General features: G+C 42.0%; 1 protein-coding gene across 1 annotated transcript in view; it reads left to right on the top strand.

Moving 5' to 3' along the window:
* myo10 (myosin X) overlaps positions 1 to 25,776 on the top strand; it is a gene marked incomplete at its 5' end in the record, with an annotated part of 96,231 nt that overhangs the window by 55,312 nt on the left and 15,143 nt on the right. Inside the window, 18 exons of the mRNA XM_080542730.1 lie at positions 5,515 to 5,649; positions 6,593 to 6,717; positions 7,655 to 7,668; positions 7,949 to 8,033; positions 8,277 to 8,380; positions 8,772 to 8,901; positions 9,647 to 9,765; positions 11,734 to 11,880; positions 12,302 to 12,402; positions 12,497 to 12,563; positions 12,793 to 12,885; positions 13,200 to 13,268; positions 13,665 to 13,747; positions 14,511 to 14,619; positions 15,285 to 15,365; positions 22,014 to 22,138; positions 22,628 to 22,742; positions 24,632 to 24,738. Coding sequence (XP_080398856.1) covers positions 5,515 to 5,649; positions 6,593 to 6,717; positions 7,655 to 7,668; positions 7,949 to 8,033; positions 8,277 to 8,380; positions 8,772 to 8,901; positions 9,647 to 9,765; positions 11,734 to 11,880; positions 12,302 to 12,402; positions 12,497 to 12,563; positions 12,793 to 12,885; positions 13,200 to 13,268; positions 13,665 to 13,747; positions 14,511 to 14,619; positions 15,285 to 15,365; positions 22,014 to 22,138; positions 22,628 to 22,742; positions 24,632 to 24,738 — 1,809 coding nt within the window. The remainder of the gene's footprint in view (positions 1 to 5,514; positions 5,650 to 6,592; positions 6,718 to 7,654; positions 7,669 to 7,948; positions 8,034 to 8,276; positions 8,381 to 8,771; positions 8,902 to 9,646; positions 9,766 to 11,733; positions 11,881 to 12,301; positions 12,403 to 12,496; positions 12,564 to 12,792; positions 12,886 to 13,199; positions 13,269 to 13,664; positions 13,748 to 14,510; positions 14,620 to 15,284; positions 15,366 to 22,013; positions 22,139 to 22,627; positions 22,743 to 24,631; positions 24,739 to 25,776) is intronic.

Here is a 25,776-nt window from a genome sequence, read left to right on the forward strand (position 1 = left end):
CAATATATGTAGTTTAATATAGTTTAATATGGCAACAGGATACTGTTACTATTTCCCATTTAGCTAACCCAGCTGCACTCTCTTGTAAATCAGTATTTTTTGTGTGGGAAAGAAAAGTAGCTAGCTACAGCAGGGAGCGTACCTATGTTCCCCAGGTTCTATGTTCCCCGGTACCTTAGCTCCCTCCCGAAAAAGGGTCCTATGTTCCCCGCTTCCTAAGGTTCCCTGCTCCCGAAAAAGGCTCCTATGTTCCCCGGGTTCTATGTTCCCCGGGTCCTATGTTCCCCGCTCCCTAAGGTTCCACGCTCCCGAAAAAGGGTCCTATGTTCCCCGGGTTCTATGTTCCCCGCTCCCTAAGGTTCCACACTCCGAAAATGGGTCCGATCAGGCAGGGCGGTGTCGCTCACCGGCAGCGTGTGGAGGTGCCCACGTTTATATGGATGATCAGTGACATTATTCTCTCGTCCAACTTTGGAAACTAAGCAGGATTGGGCCGGGTTAGTACCTGGATGGGAGACCACCTGGGAGTCCCCGGTGCCGTAAGCTTTTACCCAGCGGAGAGACGCGCGGGGGTGGGTGCGCTCTTTCAGGCCCCCCGAGAGGTGCGTCTGTTGTGGCTTGACTACACGCGAGTGTGTAATTGATTTTCAACAACGTTGACATTTATTTGGAATTTTCCAGAATAAAAGTCTGAACATTTTGATTGGGTTGGTGACTAGCTGCCGGTACATTTTGTTGTTGAATCCCAGATTGCCTCTTTCAGAAAGGAATTTAATGGAGCGTGTCTCAATCAGAAAACATTGAAAACATGGTTTGACATTTTGTTATACAACTTTGTTGTAACACTTTGAAATGTTTGTAAGTGTAGTGTAGTGTAGTCTTCCAGATGCTAACACTATTACTTTCTTCTGTCAGTTGGGGGTAGGGGAGTGGAAAGGCAGTAAATTGTAGGCTAGCACTTGAAAGCGAAGCAGGAAGCTTTCCCCCTCAGATCCAGGTTAGTCTCGAGGAGGGCAGCTAGAAACAGGAGCTACTAGGAGGAGGAGGAGGAGGAGGAGGAGGAGGAGGAGGAACACTCATAACATGCTGTTGTAGCCCTAATAAAAGACATCTGGTCATTAATGGTGGTAAATGCCTCTTTGCATTTTGATTGATACAGATTCTGCCATACATTAAAACAACCATGGTTTTAAAACCAACCCCCCCCCCCGTCCCTATTTATTTTTTCTACAGTATTATTTTTATTTTCGGTCTAGCTTCTGGTGGAGATCTGACGATACAGACCTGCCGAAAATTACCAATTTGAATCCAATGCTTTTGGAGTGTTATTGTGTTCACCTGTTTCTACTTTAGTGTATACGTGCAAGAGTTGTGGCATTTTGTAGGCTATTACTTTCGCATGACATGAGGAACAGTTAGGTCAGCAACAATACCATACTGTGAAAATGGTGCTTGTACTCAAAGCTCAAGCTCAGTATTTTTTAGCTTCTCTTTCCTTCGCTCTGAACACATTAAACAGAGATTACAGACTGCTGTTGCAGTATTTCCTTCTCGAGTTGTGTTGCACACTAACAGCTGTAGACTCTCATAAGTACCTGAGTCGATGGTCTTTCCAAAGTCATACTCAAGTGTCGCTGCCTGTGAGTCATGTTCACTGGTCTCACTAAAAAAACTCCTTTACAGTTTTGCTAAGTACTAAAGTATTACTGTCCAATGGCTCATTTTACCTGGGAAGTAGTACTGACGCTAAGCCTAGTGCCACGACAAATCCACACACCAGCTTTCCCTACAGGGGGGTGAGGTATTAGATCTTTTACAGCGTGTTCTCTTCTCCCATGTGTAAACTCCCTTTTTGGTCTCACTACTTCAGTCTTTTGTTGGCCTCTGCAGTGTTCATGGGGGACACAAAAGGGCCTTGGGGCTGTGCTAAGGTTGATGCCATCTCTGCCAGCATGCCCACTGACTCTGAAAAGACTTCTACCGTGCCTCTGCCCTGGTGGGTGATAGACTGGCTAACAGTGCCTGGTGAGGGCCAGGGATTAACACAAAGACAGAGTGCAGTTCAGATATGTGTGTGTGTGCCCAGTTCAGACTGTCTGGCACACAGCCAAAGCCATTTAAATTAGTTACATTTACCAGTCCCTTTAAAACGATTTCCCAACCCTTTAAATATGGCCTCAGCCTTTTAAACTAGCCCTTTAAAACGAGAGTCAACCCTTTGAAATAGTTCTACCCCAACCGTTTAAATGGAGCTTAGTTAAAATGTATTCCAGCCTTTACAACATGCTTCAGTCAATCTTTCCTTTAGTGAAAGTTGTGAAACTGTTTTGACAATGTTCTCTCTAAATGATTAAGTATTTCACTAAAAACAAGGCGTCACTGTGAAATTAGGTCTCACAAGGGATGGCCAAAAGTAAGCTTGTGAACCAAATTATGAAAGTCCTCAGTTCACTGTGTTCATTCAGCCTTCCTATGTCGTTTGTCATGTCTGAACTCTAAACAGCCCTGTCATAACAGCGTCTGCGCAGACTTACATTCACATTCATGCAGACGTGGGCTTACGATATGAGACTTTTCACACTATTCCACTAGACCTGCTGTCTGTCACTATTGACAACGGCCTCTAACTGTTAAAGGATGTTTGACCTCCTAAGCGGTCATGTCACGCAGGTTATGAATGTTAGAAATGTGTGTATGACAAGGGTGGTTATTAAATAGCAGTACCTGCTTTCCAGCGCATAGTAAATATTTCTATAGCGGAACATTCCAGATGTCCCACTGGACTGGCCTCTTCACCTCACATCTCAATTCTGGAGACTGGTGGTGAAAACAGGATTTGTGATACTGTAGCTACCTCTGCTGCCACACTGAATATGTTGCCTAACTCAGTGTAGATAATGTGCAGACGCTGATGTTTAGTTAACTATCTCCATATCATGCTTATATTAGCAGCATGTCCAGCCTCTAGGGTTTCTAGGAGTGCCTTTAAAGCAAAGGAGTGGACCAAAAATGTGGTGAGCATCTTTTACTTGTTTACTAATTTGTTAGTATTAGTCCAGGGCACCCCTGGAATTCTAGCATAGATTTATTGCCTCTTGCTCATGTTATATTGTTATATTCTTTATTTTGATGTCTACTTTAGTAGTATTTACGGTATTGTAACATGTTTAAGAGGTCATATTTTGTATACTAATGTATACTAATGTATACTAAGTGTATTCATGGCAACAGTCCCTCTGAAGAGACATGAAAGGTGTACTACTAGCCTAGTGGCATTCTATCCCAATCATTGATGTGGCAGTCACAACCCACTTCATACTGTAGACTTACAGCAGCTGTGTCCCTATTGGGATTTGACACGTTCAAACTTGCATCTTATCCCAGTAGTATTGTATATCCCACTCTCTGGTATGTGTTTTCAGTGTGATGGTGTTGTTGACCTTGGCCTTGCCCCCAGGGACATCTGGGAGGATGATAGCAGACAGAGGCTGTGGCCAATGGCCATGGTTCCTGCCCCTGCTGTCACCATGGATTTCACTTCCTGTGTGGGGCCTTGGAGTGTTTACTCAAACATTTGGCAGTGTTTGAGGCTATCAAGTTCACATTGAACTCTTCAGGACACTTCCAAGGGTCTGGCTTAGAATGACTTTGTCCACATTTAGCTTGAAGTCGTCTCAAAGCGGTCGGTCGTCTGACCTAGGGTTGCCGTTTGGTCACATTTAAGCCTGGGAGCTTCAGTGTCTAGCTCAGGGTTGCCAAGTCCATCTGCATGTTTAACTGCCTGGATTGTGGGTTGCAGTGTTTACATTTAACTCTTCTGGACGTTCCTGAGTGTCTTGGTCAGGGTTGCCAAGGGTTACCTTTAATCAGAAACACTGTTGTTTGTTGTTTAAGTGTGGCTTTGAAGTTCCAAGTTTGAACACCGCTGGGTTTCATTAGATGTGGTCAGTTCTGACCTATCAAACAGAAGTGCAATAACTTCACGGCTGGACTTTAACATTTCGGGCATCATATGCCATCAAAGGGAGGGAATGTGACATGAAAATATGTCAAAATGCGGCACTGTCATGCACAAATCAGCCGTAAAACATTGTTGTAGCGTTAGATAGCTAGTTAGAGACATCAGCATACTACTGCGATTTTTTTGTTATTCTTGTTATAAAGAAAAGGTCTATAATACATTGAAATTAGATTAAACTAAGATAATACGATGGTTATCATAATTTTAAAATCTTTATTAACTGAGAAAATAATTACATTTGTGGGGGTTTTCTGTTGCTTATGCTTTCACCACTATCTTGCCCATGATTCGCAAGGCACTCTGGGAGATTTCAACACTCGATTTTAACCCTCGGTTTGGAGTGTGCCTCTGAAAAAACTCTGTTTGGAAGTAACAGAGTAACCAGTTCGCCCTACACCTCCATCCCAACAAGAATCGGGACACCCTACCCCAACACGTGACTGCGCAAAACAGAGGGGTAGTGGTATAGGGGCAAGGGGTGAAATGGGATTGGGCCTAATATTCTCACTCTTCACTCTTCTCTTATTATGACAGTGCAGCTCTTATGCAAAACCACGCAGCATCAGCTGACATACCGTAGTAGCATATTGTAATCAGTGCTGTGGCTTTGTGTTGTTGAAAAGCTATTGGGATTGCAACAGACACACACTCTTGCTGCTCTAGCCAGTATGTAGGCCTCTACTGTGTCAGTGACCACTTGTTCAGGAGAGTTTCACGTGTGTGTTCAAAATAAGATGTGTATGTAAATACAGTATACTCTAACTGACACACTTGTGACTGACTGACAAATTATGTTTAGCATGGATGGTCACCGACCATAGTCATGGAGACCTTTTGTTCAAGCCTAGTAACTAACACCGAGCTAATTACGGTCTTTATGTTGTTTTGTCGCTGGAACAAAAACCTGCACACTCTATAACTCTTGAGGATCAGGTACAGCACTGTAGTTCACATTATTGTTCTATTGTGTTAGGCAGGTTACCTACTTTGTATTGTGCAAAATGCCCTCTAGTGGTTAAATGTGGTGATTATTGTTAGAGGACGTCTAAGCAGAACCTATTCAAACAGTCACAAGTCAGTCATTTGAGCCACGTGTGAACATGTGCTACCATTTGACATTGTTTCTATAACAGTTAGACATTATTATCTCCATTTAGATCGTCTGATGTTCTTGCATTATCGGGCACCATTAGCATCATTGTTGTAGCTACACTAAGGACATTGTATTAAGCAGGAAATGTTGATTTAGCTTAATCCTTTACTTTGCATTTTTACAAAAAAAGATAAGAAAGAACTTTATTTCTCTCCACATGGTATTTCATCTTCAATATCAATGATTGCACACAGTGGTAGATAGATACCAATTCGTACATACACATATCATAACTCATTTCACACTCCTACATGCTGTCTTGATAAACAAACTTTCATTTCGAAATTGCAGTTCAAACCATTATGCACATTCTGACATTCGTGTTCTTGTATCCCCTCAGTGGAGAGAGTGGGGCAGGGAAGACGGAGAGCACCAAGCTGATCCTCAAGTTCCTATCGGCTATGAGTCAGCACTCCCTGGAGCTGTCCTCCAGAGACGGGACGTCCCACGTGGAGGAGGCCCTACTGGAGAGCAGGTGCGGCACCCTACCCTATCCTCCTCTCAAACACACACTGCTTAGATCAGCGGAGGCTGGTGGAGGTAGAAATCGGAAGACGATCCATTCCAAGCATGACAATGAGCTCGTTCTCTGATTTCAACCTCCACCAGCCTCCTCTGGGTTAGATACGGTCCACTCATATATACCCCCCCCCCCCCACCCCTTCAGAATCATACTTACATACAGTACCAAGCCAAGCCCAACCCCTAGAAGAAGCCCATGTCTTGGTTTTGGCTCCTAATTAATCCTTCATTAATGGAATGAAATTATTTAATTGTGTTATGTCTCTATTCAGACTCCTCTTTTCTTCATCACAATTCATCAGAGGCCTCATTTATAAAGCTTGCGTGCACAAATTTTCCCGCAATTTTGGGATTTATAAAACACAAACTTGGCGCGAAACTGTGCGCACCTCTACGCACACTGGTACCCATGCGTACGCACAGAAACTGGAGAAATTAGCAACTGAAACTGGAGGATGAAACTGGAGAAACTCTTTGAAAGGGTTACCATTTCCGTCAACATAGATCGAAATATTACCTCTCAAGTATTATCTATATGAAGGAGTGCACACAAAGAATGTACGTGCACACTGCACATATCTCATTCGCCCTTGTCCTGTACGCATCACACTGTGCATATATATCTTTCCATAAAGATATTTGCGTACGTACGCAAGCTTTTTACGCCATTTCTACACAAAGCTTTATAAATGAGGCCCCCAGGTCTACCCAGTGCTAACTCAGTACAACACACATTTTGCAGAATGTTATCATAATTGCATTTAAGTCCGCTTATGAAGAGAACCAGAACCAAATTATATTATGATATTCTATGACCATTATTTCTGTGATAATTGTATTCCTTACCCTTATCCATTACAGCCACTAATGCCCCACCCCTCTCTCTACCTGTCTAGCCCTATCATGGAGGCCTTTGGAAACGCAAAGACTGTCTACAACAACAACTCCAGCCGCTTCGGGAAGTTTGTCCAGCTGCATTTCTGTCAGAAGGGCAACATCCAGGGTGGCAAAATCATTGACTGTATCCTTTACTGCAGAACTGACAACAGTGGTGCTTAGGTGGCGTAGCGGGTTAAGCGTTGACCATGCAACCGCAGGGTCCCCGGTTCGATTCCGGCCTGGGACATATCCTGCATGTCATCCCTCCTCTCTCTCTCTCATCCATCCTTCCTGTCTAAATCTCTACTGTATCACTCAGAAAAAAATAACATAAAAAAAAAAAGAATTGCCAACAGTGGGACTGACTGATGCTTCCAATATTACATTCTGTCCAAGTTCCTGTACAGGATGTTAGGAAGTTCTCAAAACAGTGGCCAAGTACTTCATCAAAGTAATTTGTCAGTGGAGGGACTTGCAGTGACTGATTTACATACTGTTGTGAGGTTCACTGGTTTTGCTGTGTATGCTGTTTTAAAGCAAGTGTTTTTGAGAGAGTTTAAATATGGAAATGTATGGCAACCTCGTTGTGTAAAGCAGATTAAGACATGTTAGATGTTGGGTGGTAGAATACTTTCGCCTCTCTGTGCTTTGTAATTTATGGTTTGACTTATATAGCGGCTTATTCCAAAGCACTTTCCAATGGCCTCTCATTCAACCATTCACACACCAGTGGGTGCAAGCTACCATGCAAGGCGCCGGCCCGCTCATTGGGAGAAATTAGGGGTTCGGTGTCTTGTCCAAGGACACCTCGACATGTGGCCAGCCGGGGTTCGGACTGCCGATCTGCCAACCTTATGATCATTAGACGCCGGCCCTACCTCCTGCGCCATAGCCGCTTTTTCTATTGGCTCTGTGCATTTCTCTTTCTCCTTCTCTCCCCTCTCTGCTTTGCTTGCTCTCTTCTCCTCTCTTTCTTTTACAACATTGTACAGGGAATATTCAGACAGATACACGAACCCCATTGAGAAGCATCCAAATCTCTCTATTATTTACCTTAACTGCCTCTTTTCTACACGAAGACCTCCTAGAGAAGGTAATTTTTCTCGCTCCCCTCTCTATTGCGTGTGTGTCTGTGTGTGTGTGTGTGTGTGTCTGTGTGTGTGTGTGTGTGTGTGTGTGTGTGTGCGTGCGCGTGTGTGCGTGTGTGCGTGTGTCTGTCTGTGTGCGTGCGTGTGTGTGTGCGTGTGTGCGTGTGTGCGTGTGTGCGTGTGTGCGTGTGCGTGTGTGTGTGCGTGTGTGTGTGTGTCTGTCTGTGTGCGTGCGTGTGTGTGTGCGTGCGTGTGTGTTAATCGTTGTGTCTCTTGCGCTGACAGAACCGGGTTGTAAGGCAGAACCCAGCGGAGAGGAACTATCATATCTTCTACGCACTGCTGGCTGGAACCAATGTAGAACAGAGGGGTGAGTGAAATGATTACACATGGACCAACCTACATTTAAGTATAGATGTAATAGAACGAAATGAGTTTGGTTATTAGATTCTTTGAGGGGAAAAGTGGTTATTACAAGAATTTTCGTCAGTATAAAAATAGTGTTTAACAGAATTCTGTTTAATTAAATCACACGCATGTAGCATTTTTGGGCTGTTTGTATTTAAAAGTATTCCATTCAAGTTATTTCTTCGTATGCTCTTTGGCATTTTAGAGGCCTTCAGTTTGTCTCAACCGGAGAGCTTCTATTACCTGAAACAATCAGGCTGTGTGGTGGATAAGACAATCAACGACAAAGACACTTTTCAGGAAGTATTGGTAAGGATCTACTACGTTGTCATAATTCTGAGCAGATGTCACTTTTTAATCCGACCTTCATCACAGCAAGCAAGCAGCTTCTAATTCAAGTTTCCAAAGCTCCACGTTTAACATTTTAGTCCAGGGTTATGATAATTAATCTAATGACATGGTTTCATGTCAGTTTGAAATGAACATACACTGATACTTGGGGCAGTCCAAGACCAGGCCACTGATGTGGACTTATTGTCACAAATGTTGTGATTTATCTGAGAGCAAATATTATATTTCATATAGCATAATCATTAGGTTGTGATAATACTGTTAACAACATTTAGCAGTTGTGTTATAAAGCCTGCCTCACCATCTTTTTCGGATTCAAACCAAGTGTTGCCATGGTTGCCATTCCCAGAATTCCATGCGGACGATGCAGTTCACGGAGGAGAACATCTGGGAGATCCTGCGCCTCCTGGCCGGGATCCTCCACACTGGGAATATCGAGTTCATGACGGCGGGAGGGGCGCAGGTCTCCTCCAAATCAGGTGTGTGTTCTGCCCAGATAACAAGTGATCTGCAAGCTTAGCCTCTCTATCGTGACGTTAGAATTATAAGGTTCTATCTCCATTTTTGGTCAAAATTGAGTTTTTTACATAATCTGATCCATTAGGTGTTTATTAATGCCTGTGTGGTGTTATTTTTTTCAATGTTGACATTTTTGAGTTAGTAATTCATAAAATACAAAGGTTCCATCTCACAAAACATAACGGAATGTAAAAACTTTGACGCTCAATATCTCTGACCTACCCTAAACGGAGATAGAACCTTATAATTCTATGCTATGTTAAACAATGTCCAGGTGGTGGCCTGGGGTGGTCCATTGGTCAAGCACCATGAACTACATTGCACAGATATGCCTGAATACGGACGTATTATACAGACAAATCCTCCAATAATCCAACAAGGTCGCATTTAACAGCGGTTAAAGGCTTTTTTTTGTGAACAGTGCTGATCGACAATTTAGCATCAGGTGGAATGGTCATAGGCCATAGTACACTGTGTATTTAGCTCAAATGTTACAATGGTGCTACGGTGTTGATTTGAAATGTAGATGTATTCATGGTATCAATATCACATGTGAATGCACAAGAAATTGTACAAAAATGACTGCATGAAATATCTTTCCATAGTTCACTAAAGCTCAATGTTTTATACGTATCTTTCTATCAGCTGTGGGTTTCTGCAGAGCTAGTGAAGAGTTAATTTTAACGGGTGTATTTGCGTCTATAGCGCTGAGCAGAACGTCGGACCTCCTGGGCCTGAACTCAGAACAGCTGGCCGAGGTCCTGACCCACAGGTCCATGATCCTGAGGGGCGAGGAGATCTGCACGCCGCTCACTGTGGAACAGGTAACCATCCTGATGGCACCACCCACAGGTCAACACATGATTATGGAGAAAAAACATATACAAACATATACAGTGGGGTGCAAAATCTGGGCACCCCATGGTTTAAATGTCTGTTACAATGAATCTCCAAGTGATTGAAAGCAAACCTGAACACTAAAGGATACAAAGTTAAACATGACACCTTTCTGAACATTTTAAAGCAATGTTTCTTTTTATTTTCACTTCAAAAAGCAATCCTCAGAGTTGGGGAACATTGTCAGAGCAGAAGGTAGAACGTTTTCTTCCAGGACAACCTTGTAGGTGGCTTGATTCATCATGCGTCCTTCACAACAAATCTGCTTCCTGATTCCAGCCTTGCTGAAGCACCCCCAGATCATCATCGATCCTCCACCAAAATGCACAGTGGATGCGAGACACTGTTGCTTGTAGGCCTCTCCAGGTCTCAGTCTAACCATTAGATGACCAAAGCTGGGAAATCTTTGCCATTCTTTTTGTAGGTCACTTGATGTCACCTTACGGTTTTTGAGTGACATTCAGGTTTTTGAGTGACATTCGGCAGACATCCCGGTCAGTGGAGAGTAATTTTCACCCCCTGCCAGTCTATCACTTTGTTGTCCCAAATGTCTGCTCTGTCTTGACCGTGTTCTTATGAACTGCTGTCTTTGACATTTTAAAGATGGAAGCAACCTGACCTTCACTGGATCCCTCTACCAGTAAAGCCAGAATCTGACCTTTCTTTTCCTCACTCAAAACTCATTTGGTATGGTCAATAGTTCTTTTTTGGTTGTAATCACTTTTGAGGTACTACTAGTACTGTTTTTTGCCATCCAGCTGGTCCTATTGCAAGAGGATAGTGATACTTTTCCTTAAGTTAAATAAGACTCGGTTCAGGTGATCACCTAATCAGTACGTCACTAAGTAGAATGAGGTGTGGCTGTGTTGGAATTCAACAGACACTGGAATGGAATGGCTGCCATACATGCCGATTTAAGAAATATCTGGAGTGGTCTCTTAATTTCTTCCAGAGCTGTATGTACTATTTTGAGAGTAAAGTACCAAGGCACAGTACAGGTTTTAGTAGTACAGTAGTAGTATTAGTAACGTTAGTTCTACGGTAGGTTGCTAGGTACGGTAGTATAGCTCCCGTGTGAGACAAACAAAACCAAAAAACAAACATTCTTTGTCCCTTCCTGTTATGTTTTGAGTGTTTATGTCGGCTATCAGCTTTAAAGCCAGGAAGTCTTCTGGCCCGACCCTGAAGCAGTTCCTTTTACGTGACCTGATCATGTGCCTGTGTGTAACTGAGATCATCTGAGAGCATGTAACGTAGCTACAGGCTAATCACATTTGACACTTATTATTCAGCAGACAAGTTCAGGAGGAAAACAGAACTCGTTCCAGACAGGATTATCAGAAGTAGACTTTTGTCCCTCTGACCATGATTTTAAATGAATAATAACAATGTGTATAATTCATACAAAAAACGAACATGGCCTTTAGAAGGTTTACTGAACTACATATACGTATGTACACGAACAGGTACTTCCTCAGACAGTTTAGTTAGTTCCCTCTCCCTCTCGATTGTTTGTTAGTTCCCACTCCCTCTCATTAGGCTGCCTGACTTAAGTTTTTTCAAAGTTTATTTACCATGTACACAGGATACAGCTTTAAACATACAACTGAATGCTTAGTTCTCTATGAGCGATCTCTCAACAGCGCAGTGTACATACAGATAGGAATAACATTTAAATAGAATAATAACAATACAATACACAATAGATAATACAGTAAAACAGTCAAAGAATAAGTGTAACTTTGGGTGGAATATACCTTCACTTGTTTCTGTCACTTGTATTATAATGATGCATTATAATTATGTACTGACGTTTTTTTAACAGTGTGATGTTTCATTGTTAATTGTTAAACATTAATATAACAAAAAGAGTCCCTTTATTTTATTTTTTACAGGCGGTAGATTCAAGAGACTCCATGGCCATGGCACTTTACTCACAGTGTTTCACCTGGATAATTCGCAAACTCAACAACCGCATCCGGGGGAAAGAGGACTTCAAATCCATCGGCATCCTGGACATCTTTGGATTTGAGAATTTTGAGGTTGGTTGAGAATCAACTTATTTACTTTTATACTTATATCAACTTATATACTTTTTATTATAGTGTCTTGTGCTGTACATCGATAATAATGAATATTCAGTATGTTATTTTGATGTTATTCAATGTTTTATATTAACAGTCAAATTGGTAATGAATTAATGCAAGTCATTCTGTCAGTGTTTTTCATGACTTAAGTATGAAGATGAGATTAATAAAATAATAATGGGGAAATCGTTTATTTTACAGCCTATTTTATTAACCTCATCTTCATAGTGCTCCATATGAAATGGAAGTGTACCAATCCCAAAACAAGCCCTAGCCCATATATGCATTAGCGTAGACCTGAAAGGACAAACAACACTTATGAGTTTATATCTCTACTGTAGTACATTTTCTAAATATTGGTCTATCTGTCCAACAGGTCAACCGCTTTGAGCAATTCAACATCAACTATGCAAATGAGAAACTTCAGGAGTACTTCAACAAGCACATCTTCTCATTGGAGCAACATGAATATAACAAGTAAGTGACCATCAATCATTATTCTCTTTTGTGTTGCTCTACTGTACAATATGTTGATGACATTGACTGAATGTTTGTTATTTTATTCCTTCAGAGAAGGGCTTATATGGCAGGATATCAACTGGATGGACAACAGTGAATGTCTGGATCTGATTGAAAAGGTTTTTCATTCTCTCTTTAATTGGGGATTTAAACGCTTTTTATTTCAAATGTAGTCTAGACAATTTGCCTCCTAAATGATTGGTAGTTATACACTAGCCAATTGTCACAATTGCATAGATTGGAATCCATTGGAACGCCATTGATACATTTGGAACGCATCATAAATTGATAAATTCTCTTGATTTTATGAATGCAGAATATTATAGCTGTTCTTTGTTGAATCCATAGAAATTGGGTCTACTGGCTCTGATGAACGAGGAGAGTTCTTTCCCCAAAGCCACTGATGACACCTTACTGGAGAAACTCCACAGTCAGCACTCAGTAAGTCATATTACACCCTTAAGGCCGATGCACACGGCATGCGATTTTGTCGCATGACAACATTCGATTCTCAATTCTTTGAATTATTTCAATTGGTGTGAATGGAGAATCGAATGTTGTCGTGCGATAATATCGCATCGCACGCCGTGTGCATTGTCTCATTCAAAACAATGGAATCGAATTCGCCGATGCGACAAAATCGGGGCCGTGTGCATTGGCCTTTATGGTGATCTGAAAGGACTTGGAATATAAACCTCACACTTGCAGATGATAATGACTTCTTTTTTAAAGCAAAAGTATGTTTTTTTCTCCAGAAAAACTCCTTCTATGTGAAACCACGTGTTGCAGTGCACTACTTTGGCGTGAAACACTATGCAGGAGAGGTAAGAGTTGTCCCTGATTTCTGCATGTTTAAATACACTCCTCTGGACAACAGACAATGACATTGGACAATAGACAATATCATCTGAGTAGAACATTCAAGCAAAAAGCAAGATTAGGTTCAGGGTTAGATGTGCCTTGGCTTTTAGATCCTTCGAGATGTGTTGTTGTCCATCTACCTCTGAAATGCTCAATGGTGGAAATGCCACCCTAACTAAGTAGGTAGAAGAACCACTGATACAGGGTTTGATATTTATTCTTCCATATGATGGCACTAGCATCCTAGATCTGTGGTTTGGAGAAAAATCGATCTTGAATGTACCAACCGTCCGCTGTAACACATTCTGTATGTAATTGTTTATTTCCTTACTATGTGTCGCCCCCCTGTGGTGACATAGGTGGTGTATGATGTGAGGGGCATCCTTGAGAAGAACAGGGACACTTTCAGGGATGACATCCTCAATCTGCTGAGAGAGAGCAGGTGAGTGGGAACTGTCAATGGGAAGAATTACATCATTTGTGGTAGCACTTTTTCTGTGATCCATCTATGTATAATTATGTTCTGAATGCATTTATAGTGCCTGCTTTCACCAAATAATGCATTCATGATAATTCCTTGACAATAAAACATTCTTAACAGCTGATGGGTCCCTATAACTGCAGGCTATATGCACAAATACCTATAAAAGCCTTAATAATGCATTAAATCAAAGTTGGTAGCGCTAGTGTAGGCCTACAGTACCGTACTCCTTACTGCTATTTATCCAGTATTATTAGATTAGATTAGATTTAGTTTTATTGTCATCGCAGAGTACAAAGTACTATGCAACGAAATGCAGTTTAGCATTATATAATATATATAAAGAAGAATCATAACAACAGGTACTTTCTGTTACTTACTTCAAAGCATTCACTACCTGGTACAGTGGGGTAGTGGTGGTCTAGTGGATAGTGAGTTGGACTTGTGATCGGAAGGTTGTGAGTTCAAATCCCGCCTGAAACCACACCACTACTAGTGTGCCCTTGAGTAAGGCACTTAGCCCTCAGTTACTCCAGGGGGAATGTCCCTGTAATTCGTAATTGTAAGTCGCTTTGGATTAAAAGCGTCTGCTAAATGGCAAAATTAAATTAAAATTAACATGCCTAGCGGTGCTTGTTATCATAAAGTCAACGTCATCACTTGTTCATGTTCATTGTTTGCATGTGTGTGGTACATTAATGTGTGTTTCCCCTCTCATTGGCAGGCTGGACTTTGTCTATGACCTGTTCGAGCACGTTTCCCACCAGAACAAGCAAGACACTCTGAAATGCAGTTCCAAACACAGAAGACCTACCGTCAGCACCCAGTTCAAGGTAGGTGTCTCTGTCCTAATGCACTTAGACTAGCCTCTCATTCACTCACCACCACTGTTAGTGTGTTGTTAGAGGACACTAGAGGACAACTTTATTATCGATCTCGCTCTCATGTTGTCCGACCTCATATTGTACAATCACACATTCAATCGCAGAGAGGGCTGGAAGCAGCACAGGGTCCGTTGCAGACCAGCAGAACCTTGATCAAGAGTTATGGGTTAAGTGGTTTACTCTGGGACGCAACAGCAGGAGATTAGGTGTCACATTGCTGCCCGTCGTAGCATGGTAAGTTTGCTTAGTGTAGATGTAGCACTGAAAATCCATTGTGTAACAGCGCTCTGAGCTTTGTGTGAAGCCCTTGCCTGTATAGCAGTTGTGTATCCATGAGGGAGTGTCGGCCGTACCGTCGTATAGTAATGGCACTCCTTGCAGACTTCCCAATGAAGTTCCAGGCATGATTGAATAGGGTATGCAGGGATGTATATCATCATATTGGAACCTCCTATACCGTAATCCAAAGTTTCCACCCCTTTGTAGCTACTTTCTGCATAGGATTTCTACAGGTTTTCCAAACTAGGAAACTGATACGACATTGGGGTGACAAGCGGCAGACCTGGGCTTGAATCCTGCCTGTGTTTATTTATTTCTCTTTGTTTATATTCTAGAATTCCTTGCACTCCCTGATGTCCACCCTCAATACTTCAAACCCGTTTTTCGTGCGATGCATCAAGCCAAACACTCACAAGGTAAGAACTGCTGCATACAAACTCATTCTGTCACACACACAAGCACACACACACACATACACACACACACACACACACACACATATATATGTATTAGATAAGAAACCAACACATCAGTATGTGTGAATTCACTTTTCATTCGATAATCATATACTCTTCCTTCAGCACATCAACACATTAGAGCATGGGATGGGAATAGTCTGGCCTTTGGTGCCTAGTGACCTCTAGTTGCCTAGCAACAGGCTGATGTAGTGTAGGATGGTTGTAGGATGGTTTGACTTAAGCCCAATGCACACGGCCCCGATTTTGTTGCACCGCCGAACATTCGATTCTCAATTCTTTGAATTATTTCAATTGGTGTGAATGGAGAATCGAATGTTGTCGTGCGATAAAATCGCATCGCACGACTGAGGGTCGTGGCTCCAAATGGAGGAATAACTGGCTCCAAATGGAGGAACTGGAGGTGTGCTAGCAAAAACATTCTCCCTGTACTTGGCTCAAAGAGAGAGAGACAATACTACCTAGCTAGTTCACAAAGGACATAGCATGCGACATTAATAATGGCTTCACCGAGGAGAAAAAAGCTTGATACACCCCCCAAAGTCTGTGGTCGACGTGTGTCGTGCTTGAGGGGGAAACTACTAAAATACAAAGAACAAACATCCAGTTGTGTCCCCTAACCCAGACTCAGACAGTTGTCACAGGTGGGTTAGGGGACCCTCCGGCCACCTCCCTCCAGCCACCTACTGTTTGAGTTCACTGCCTGTTGTCTGCTCATTATATGTACTGCATCTGGGTCCAATGCCATGGCCCAAATAATTCATTTGTTTTATGAATGATGAATGAATGATGAATGAATGAATGAATGATGAATGGTCTTTATTGTCATTGCTATAGTACAGATACCAAACAACGAAATTTGGGAGGGGGGCTCCCCTGGTGCTAGGAAAGAAAAAAAAGAAAAAAAACAAGAAGGGTTTTAGCTATGTCCTTTACTTTTTCTCTTTTGGAGACTCGTTTTCTCAAAACAAATCCTCTGTACATCCTTTATTGATGTTACTGCGTGCAGTTTGCACACTCTGAAGTGGAAACAAGATTAATCGGGATCTTAGAATTATAAGGTTCTATCTCCGTTTAGGGCAGTTCAGAGATATTGAGCGTCAAGATTTTTACATTCCATTATGTTTTGTGAGATGGAACCTTTGTATTTTATGAATTATTAACTCAAAAATGTAAACATTTTTAAAAATAACACCACACAGGCATTAATAAACACCTAATGGATCAGATTATGTAAAAAACTAAATTTTAACAAAAATGGAGATGGAACCTTATAATTCTAACGTCACGTAATGTCAAAATGAATCAAGAGGGGGAGGGAGGGGGCAGGTACACGGGTTAGCTATATCCCGTGCTGCAGGTGGTGACTATTTAACAAGTCTTTTTGTGAGGGCCCCATGGCTCTGACGTGTGCCTTCAACTAAAAACAATGGCAACCCAACCCATCCCTTCCCCTTTGGCCATTTATCCCCATCCTCTCATCCTTTACCCCCCCCAGGCCTTCATACGGGCCTAACTAACTGTCAAGTCCTATGAGACGACAGCTGGAGACCCAGTGTCTTTTGATGAGCCGAAACATCACAGTACGGACTGATTTTTGTTTGCATTGTAAAGCTACTTGCTTTACTCGCCTAATAGGCTACACATAATACAGTCACATGAACTTACGCACACACATTATACTTACACAAGCATGCACACACATTGCCAACACACACATACACTACCACACAGACATACTATACAATATGCATACTACTATGCTAATACTTTGCAAACAAAGTATAAACAAACAAACACTCATCCCCACACTCATCCCACAACTTCTATGGTGCTTTTCCCTGACCTGAGGTGTGTTTAAACTCGATCGGCTAGATCTGTATGTTACTCTGCAATCTGTGAATATATTGATATTTCCACAGTTAATCTACCATCAGCAAGAGATCCTAGCCTTAAGGTCATATGACAGACAGTAATGTAGTTCCTGTCAGTGTCTCAACGTAGCCTCCTTTCCTTCATCAGGACTAACTGATGGAAAGGGACACCCACCACTGTCACTGACCCAAACTGAAGTGCTTATAAAACGTGCTTATTGTGATTCTACCTAGTCCGGGTTGGCAGCTTGGGTAGAGTAATGTTCCGTAATGTTTAGTCCGGTGTCTCTATATGTACTGCCTTGTACATGCACCCCTCTTGTAGGTTGTTCACCACTGAACCAAGACTCACCCCGTGTTTGAAAATAAACAGCTTTTCTCCCCAGCCGCCCGCTTCTCTTGTTCCCCCGATTGCACTCTGTCCAGTCTTTGTCCAGTGCGCCCCCTCCCCCTCTCACTTCACACACACACACACACGAACGCACGCACATACACACACACACACACACACACCTCCCTCTCTCCCCATCAGGCCCTACAAGTGGGCTGCACAAATTAGCCCCAGCATGAGACACATCGCCATGGTAACAGCCCCCCACACACATAAAGAAGATCGGAGCCAGGAAAAGGCTTTGTTCAGTATCTAGTGGCGTATGTGTGTTTGTGTGTGTGTGTGTGTGTGTGTGTGTGTGTGTGTGTGTGTGTGTGTGTGTGTGTGCGTGTGTGTGTGCGTGTGTGTGTGTGCGTGCGTGCGTGCGTGCGTGTGTGTGTGTGTGTGTGTGTTGGAGAGAGAGGGAGGAGACTGGGCTACGGAACTCTGTCATTTTCTCTATCCCTCTGACTTGATGCTGTAGGGTTAAGTCACTACGTAGAAGAATGAAAGCATACGCTACATAGCATGGTAAGATCCAATGGAGTTTTAATGAGAAAATGTTAGTAATGGGCTAACTTTATGCTTGTTGCAGTGGGTGTATAATGCTACCTGAGTGGTTGTGTTTAGCTACTGTATTGGGTACGTGGCATTCATGTAAGGTTGAAGATGTGCATAGAGCAATGTTATCATGATAGTTACAAAATGAGTATTGAGTTATTTCTAGGTGCATTTGATGGCTGTTCTTATCCATTTGAGTTGTTTAAGCTGTATTATCCAGGGTTTGATTGTGTGTTATGTTATTTCACGGCATGTTTGCTGAGGACTCTTTATCAGATGAGGTGGTGAAGGAGAGGGCTTCTGATATTGGCAAATGATTGACATGTTGAAATGTTATTTTTTTGCTGGTGACATTTGCTATTTCTTGTTTTGATATTGATTGGTTTTCCTCAGTGCGTGACTAAAATGAATGAGTAAGGGCAGAAAATATATGTGAACTGACTATAAGCTTCATTCAACCACAAACCTTTCAAATACGTTTGTCCATTATGTGTCTGTTGTTGTTCAAATTAGATAATGCATGAACTCTTAAAGCAATGCATTTTTCATAACTGCTTAAATCATGTATGTGATTTTTTAAGGGAAATGCCAGTTGGTCTGATTTGACATGGTCTTCAGCAGCTGTTGACCAAGTATTGATATATATTGATTTGTTGTTGCTGCTATGCAGTTATTCTTTGCTGTCGTATCTTAGTCCTTCAGTTTCAGCTTGCATCAGTAGTCTTCCATAACTGGAAGCTAGTGTCTACTCCGCATTGGGTGAGAGTTTTAATGTAATATGGTTTTAATTTAATGTGTTTTTAATGCGGTTTTAGATTGGACCAGAGGTTCCACAATGGTTGGTCAGGAGGACCCATTGATGGGTCAAGGTTAAGGCCTAGTAAGAGAATTGGATTTAGATTTATTTGGGGTAAGTTTGTTTGTTTTGTTCCTCTGGTGGGTCGCAAGAACATTTGGGATCCACCGGGTCCCACTTTAAACAGCTGACCATAAACCTTAAGAAGTATTTATTAACATAGCTTTAATAGATACTTTGCAAGTGTATAGGGGCCTACCCCTCTTCTCTCTTCTCGGTGAGACTGCTGCCTCAGAAGGCCTGTTGTTATCGAGGGACCGTGTTTCACCTTTCCCTCCAAAAGTTCCCACCCCCCCCAGGACCCTACCAACATGTCCCCTTTTGTCCAGCTGAATGACCTTTTAGCTTGGTCTTTAATTGAAAATGTGAGGTCTTTAATTGAGAATTGGGTGAGATAGACAGGCTGTGCTTTCAGCCTATCTTATATTGACCTTTTCCCACAGTGGTTGTGGATGGATTTGTGGATGGATTTGTGACACGGTCTGAAAAGGTCATCATGTCGCCAATTTTTTCCAGTCGCACAATTGACCAAAAAGCTTCTTAAAGTGTTTTCCGTTTTTTGTTTGTTCATATTACGAAAGTGTGAAGTGCCCACTCAATATAAACACTCAATATAACAAACAACAGTTTTAGGATCACTAAATACTTAATAATAATAATATTATAATTTGTGAATCGGATTCACTGTATCGTCTGCTGTGGTTTGATGCATGGCTTGGAAACAAACTTACGTTTTAGGATGTGTGCAAAGGACTGTGTTTTGATTCAGAGCGAGTTTCTCCGGTATTTTGATTTGAAGTGTACCAACTTTCAAATAAGCATATCTTCAGATTTCAATGTATGACACATTTGAAGCTTACAATCTGCACTTTCATAATCTGGAACCAGACCCTGTCACATTTGAATTCATGGAATATTCTGGATCGGCTGTACTCAAGCAGAGATTAGCTTTTTTTTACACGGTTAGGGCTTCAATGTAATATTGTTTTTCACTGTACAGCTGTATACTGTTTAGCATCTCTTTCAGCCTACGCTACCTGATGAAACAGAAACCACAGAGAGAAAAGTCGTGAGTTTAGAATGATCAGGTTCTATCTCCGTCTAGGGTAGTTCAGAGATATTGAGCGTCAAAGTTTTTACATTCCATTATGTTTTGTGAGATGGAACCTTTGTATTTGATTAATTACTAACAAAAAAAAGTCAACATTTTAAAAATAACACCACACAGGCATTAATAAACACCTAATGGATCAGATTATGTAAAAAATAATAAAAAATAAAAAAATAAATGGAGATAGAACCTTATAATTCTAACGTCACAAAGTACTGCCGTGCCCTGAAATGCTTGCTGATTTAAGTGAGTCAGAGAGATACAGGGTAGCTTGTTAGCAGGCTTGACTTTTCTCAGTGACAGACAAGAGACTGGTTGTCCATGTCAACGAAAGAACGAGAGAGAAAGAGGGAAAGGGAAAGAAAGAGGGGAGGCAGAGAGCTGCTTCCTGACACAGGGCTGTGTTGTGGCACCGGTCTTGGTCCGGAGTCATTATGTAAATTATATTATGCTAATTAGGTATATGTCTGGCCTATGGCCGTTAAAGGGCAACCATTCAGTCATCCAGTCAAACTTGTGCCAATGGGTGAATTGGTCCACGTCATCTCCCCAACTAAATAGGCTATCAATGGGCTATCAAGAGAGAAGCCCTTTCAATGAAAAGGGACATTACCAAGGGGTATAAAAACGCCCTTTTTCATTTCTATCCCCCTACGCCCACCAAGGTTAAGCTGAGCGGGGACCCCAGTTTATGGGTTGTATTGAAAGAGTTTCTTTAAGATATGCGTTTGACTTGACGTGTGTGTGTGTGTGTGTGTGTGTGTGTGTGTGTGTGTGTGTGTGTGTGTGTGTGTGTGTGTGTGTGTGTGTGTGTGTGTGGATGGGTGTTTTGCGTGCAAGTATGAATGGGAAGTTGAAAGGGTATTTGAGTTGAGTGGTGTAAGCCATCATTGGTGTGCATCATGAAAATGTTTAGCACAATTTGATCAGCTTTGTAAAGAGGTTCAGAATGTGCCCTTGGTGTTTAGTTTATTAAAACATTTTTATCTGAGGATTGCTTTAAACAATACTGTATATTTTTTCCATCTGCTAAATAGTGCCCAAATGGAATTCTACAGCTTTCAAGTTCACATATTTGCTCTGTTTAAACATGACGCGAAAAATCCGGATAATTCAAATCTCTTTTTTTATGAATTGGCGCATCCAGTCTATTTGGAATGTTACGATTTGTTTGTTTACAAAGTGTATTGTGAAAAGCTCAGTGCAAGCATCACGGCATGTACATGTAGCACCAAATCGTTACAGACTTGTCAATGTAGATATGATAAAATGATGACACACAGTGACATGGTCTGGTGAATCAACATTCAAATACGCATATCTTCTTCAAATGTCAGTGTATGACACATAATGCACTTGCATAATCTGTAAAAAAAAAAACTGAAAAATGACCTTGCCCTACTTGGGGACTATTAAAACCAGACCCTGTCACATATACTGTATATTGTTTGTGAAAAATGAATAGATATATATCTGCCTAGGGTTAGTCCTGAAAACGGGACAACCTCAATTCCACTGCTCTCTGTTTCTGTAATAAACAATGGTAACTAAATACTTCACTAAATACTAAATACTAGTCACTGCTATATAAAGGTACTCCCCTCACACTGTATGCTAACTCACCACACAAAGCATCCATCTAGATGATACATGGAAACCATTATGTGTCAACATTTCACAGATGTGTGGCCTGAGGGTGGTCCAGTGGTCGGTCCTATAGTGCTCACACATGGCCATATCGACCTGGGTTTACTGTCCTGTCTCTCTCCAATAAATAACATAAGACTCACTGACCCATTTATTTATCTGCCTACAGATGCCTGACCAGTTTGACAAGACCGTGGTTCTGAACCAGCTCAAATACTCAGGCATGCTGGAGACGGTGAAAATCCGCCGGACCGGCTTCCCCATCAGAAGACCCTTCGAGGACTTCTGTTCCAGGTAAGTGTCAACCAGAACCTACTGAACAGAGTTTCTCACATCTGGTCCTGGAGATCTAGTCTAGCTCCAGATCTATGTGCTTGCCTTTAGCCAGCTTCTAAGACCATCGCTGTGGTGGAGGTAGAAATCTGACAGACAGGCTCATTGTAGCGCATCGAAGGAGGAATGGTAGCAAAACACACATGTTTGATATTCTATTCCAATGCATTTACAATGAGCCTGTCCTCCGATGTCTACCGTGTGTGTCTGAGTTTTGTGTCATGCAGGCGTTTATTTGTTCAATGCAATTACAGAGATTGTCTATGCTGTATCATGTTAGTAACTGAAGATAAGGTTGACCCGTGGTCCCAAATACAAAACTACAGAACTTTTGTTCCAACACACCTTATTCAAAACCAGGTTTTTTTAATCAGGTTTGTTTTGATGCTTGGCACTGCATTTTTATTTGATTCCCATTCTTACATTTTGACTTACGATTTGACTTCTCAGGTACAAGGTGCTAATGAGGGGCGGGTCTATGCCAGATGTTCTAAGGGGGCAGTGTGTCCAGTTGCTCCACCTCTACGACAGCAGCAGTACTGAGTGGCAGCTGGGGAAGACCAAGGTGAGAGGGACGGCCTCTGAATGTTTAGACATCGCAATGGATTTATGTCCTGTCACCTTTTGGAGCTCCACCTCCTCCATGATATGACTGATCAGTCCCCCTGACACGTTTATGTTTTGAAAAAACTGTTTTTCAAAATATCAAAAAAAGTGTGAGTAGCTCACAGATAGGGTTGGACAGTATAACGGTAATAAGATTTGAAAATGCTTTACTGTCATAACATTTCTGCTCTGTTATCTAACAAACGAAAATTAAGCAGTTTGTCGATTCACAATGTGTAACAGCGCCGCTGCCAGCGTGCTCAGAGACATAATTACAAGTGTACTTTTAGGGTGCGTGTATGTGTCCTCTTCCACCTAAGAAAAAAAACACTAATGACTTGTTCCCTATAAAAAATATCACTGCTGCCCCGCGGTGGTGTAGCGGTCTAAGCACTGGCCGCTAGTGCATGCTGCCCACCGGGGCCGGGGTTCGTATCCCGGCTCGCCAGATCCAGATATGGCCGAGGCACACGGGAAGCGGCATATTGGCCGGCCGCTTCCGAGGGGGGTATAGGAGTAGTTCTGGACTAGGATCCGTCGCGCAACACCGCCCCCGTCTGGTGTCGGAGTAACGGTACTGGGCTCGAGGAGCCAGTCAGCCTAGTCTGCCTGGCGGCCTCCTCTGGGACTGCCGACCACGGGGTCGTGCGGCGGATCCTTCGCAATAGGCAGGGGATAATTGGATGCTAAGTTGGGTTAAATTGGCTACCAAATTGGGTGAAAAGGGGATAAAATCTGAAAAACAAATTTAAAAAAAAAATAAAAAAATATCACTGCTGCTATATGGCAATATTTCGGGTTCCCTACGAGCCAGAACGATCACAAGGATTCTAACCTTAACACTAACCCTAATCCTTGCGATCGTTCTGGCTCGTAGGGCCTAACACTAACCCTAACCCTAACGAATTACTAAACCGAGGGAACAAATTACTAAACCGAGGGAACGGATTCACGCATCAAATATGTTTTTTCTACCATGTGACCCCAGGGGGGCTCCGTATATTTGTTTCTGTGTTTGTTATTTAAATAAATCCGATCACTCTCAAAGGGCTGCAGTTGCATTGTCTCTCAGCCCCTCAACATTGAGTTAGCCCGCACTCATTTTATGGGGCACATGTCGTGACCATTGTCTGTGAGTTTTATGGCCACAAAATTAATGTTCTGGAAGTTATGCGCCTGCTGGGCATCCCAGTGTCCTTTATTCTCCTGGGGTCAACCTCTCAAAGCTTACTAACAAAAGGGTTTTCATGTAAACCAGTCTGAGAATCCAAAGGCATCAGCTGCGTTATCATTCATTATTATGCACCATTGAGGATAGGGAGATTCTGAGATTCAATCATGAGATTTAATGTCCAGTACTATATCATTCAACAGGGTAAAGGAAATCTGTTCACCGATACTCTTGTGGCATTCTAACATTTCCCTTTCATCCCACATCACATTTTCCATAGTCTCTAATCGGCTTAACCTCAGGCCCCACAGGGGGTCTGGATTGTCTATCAATGGAAGACAGCTTGGGTCTTAAAATGGGCCGTGGTAATTTGGCAGTCTTTAGTTTTGGGTCGGTGGCATGAACAAAGAAATTAGGAATTTAATTTGACTTAACATTGTTGCTTGTAGGGTCCTGTTGTTCTTTTGTATTTGGTCCGAAAATGGTTTTTTATGTATCTTTTTATTTTAATTTGACTAATTGAGTGGTGAAGTTTCAGCTAAAATAGAGCTTTTACGCATATTACAATACATATAGATCTACTATAGCTCAGCTGGTATTTAAACATTACAGTACTGTAGGCCGTTTTACTGTAATTGTAATTGCCCTCTTCCCCCTCTCTGCCTTTCCCTCTCCAGGTTTTCCTTAAGGAGTCACTGGAACACAGGTTGGAGAAGCAGAGGGAGGTGGAGGTGCTGAAAGCAGCCGTGGTCATCCAGGCCCATGTCATGGGCTACATGGCCAGGTAAGACACATGATACGTACAAAGTACAATTACTAATGTGGTTAAAGTCGAGATTTTCTGCTTTTACTTTATGGTATTTGCGTACTTATTGGTTTCACCATTCAGAAATTACAACACTTTTTATGCATAGTTGCCCTGGCAACATGAGGACCAAAGCGGTGTCTATGAAAGTCAAGGAAGCCGTTATTACGTTGAACATTTCAGAACTAGAGCCAAAACCGTAGGCTTTCCAAAATCAATAGTTTGGAACATCATTAAAAAGGAGAAAAAAAACACTGGAGAAATTACAAATGGGCTGGTAGGCCAAGGAAGACTCCTACAGTGGATGACTCACCACAGTTAACAAAACCCCCAAAACAACTGTCCCACTACCCCACATGACTACATCCACAGAATACACAGAATACAGAATACACAGATGTGACTACATCCACAGAATACATCACCAGCCAAACTACACTGTGAGGTGCAAACCACGAGTTATCCTAAAAAAGAATGCTAACTTAGTTTGCTAAAAAAAAGTACCTAAATAGCCTGCAGAGGTCTGGAAAAAGGTCTTGTGGACAGATAAGATGAGTGGAAAGCTTGGAGAAAAAAGGTTCTTCCCAAAGATGTACAGAATATCACATCAAATGTGAGGGGAATGGTGGAGGGGATGTTAATGTTAGGGCATGTGTAGCTTTATAGCTAGTTTTCTTTTTCTGGAACAAAAGTTGGAAGGCTCTTAATGGGCCAAGTCAAATCCAATTTAACATGCATTTCATTTTAAGAGATTAAATGATTTTAAACAACTGAAGATGCCTGGAGCGCAGGCCTGGCGGAGCATCACCATAGAAGACACGTTAGTGTCTGGTGGGGTCAACGGGTTGCAGACTTCAGACAGTCCCATCGCTTTTGGGTACCCTGAAACAGGGGGACTATGCGTTAAAAGTGTCATTTCTGAATGGTGAATGTACATAAATACCAAATATCAAATAAAAGCTGAGAATCTCAACATTAAGCTCACTGTAGTTGTTTAATTTCAAATTCAAACTTTTG

The sequence above is a fragment of the Nansenia antarctica genome (genome assembly GCF_963989245.1).
Source record: "Nansenia antarctica genome assembly, chromosome: 12".
Taxonomy (NCBI): Eukaryota; Metazoa; Chordata; class Actinopteri; order Argentiniformes; family Microstomatidae; genus Nansenia; species Nansenia antarctica.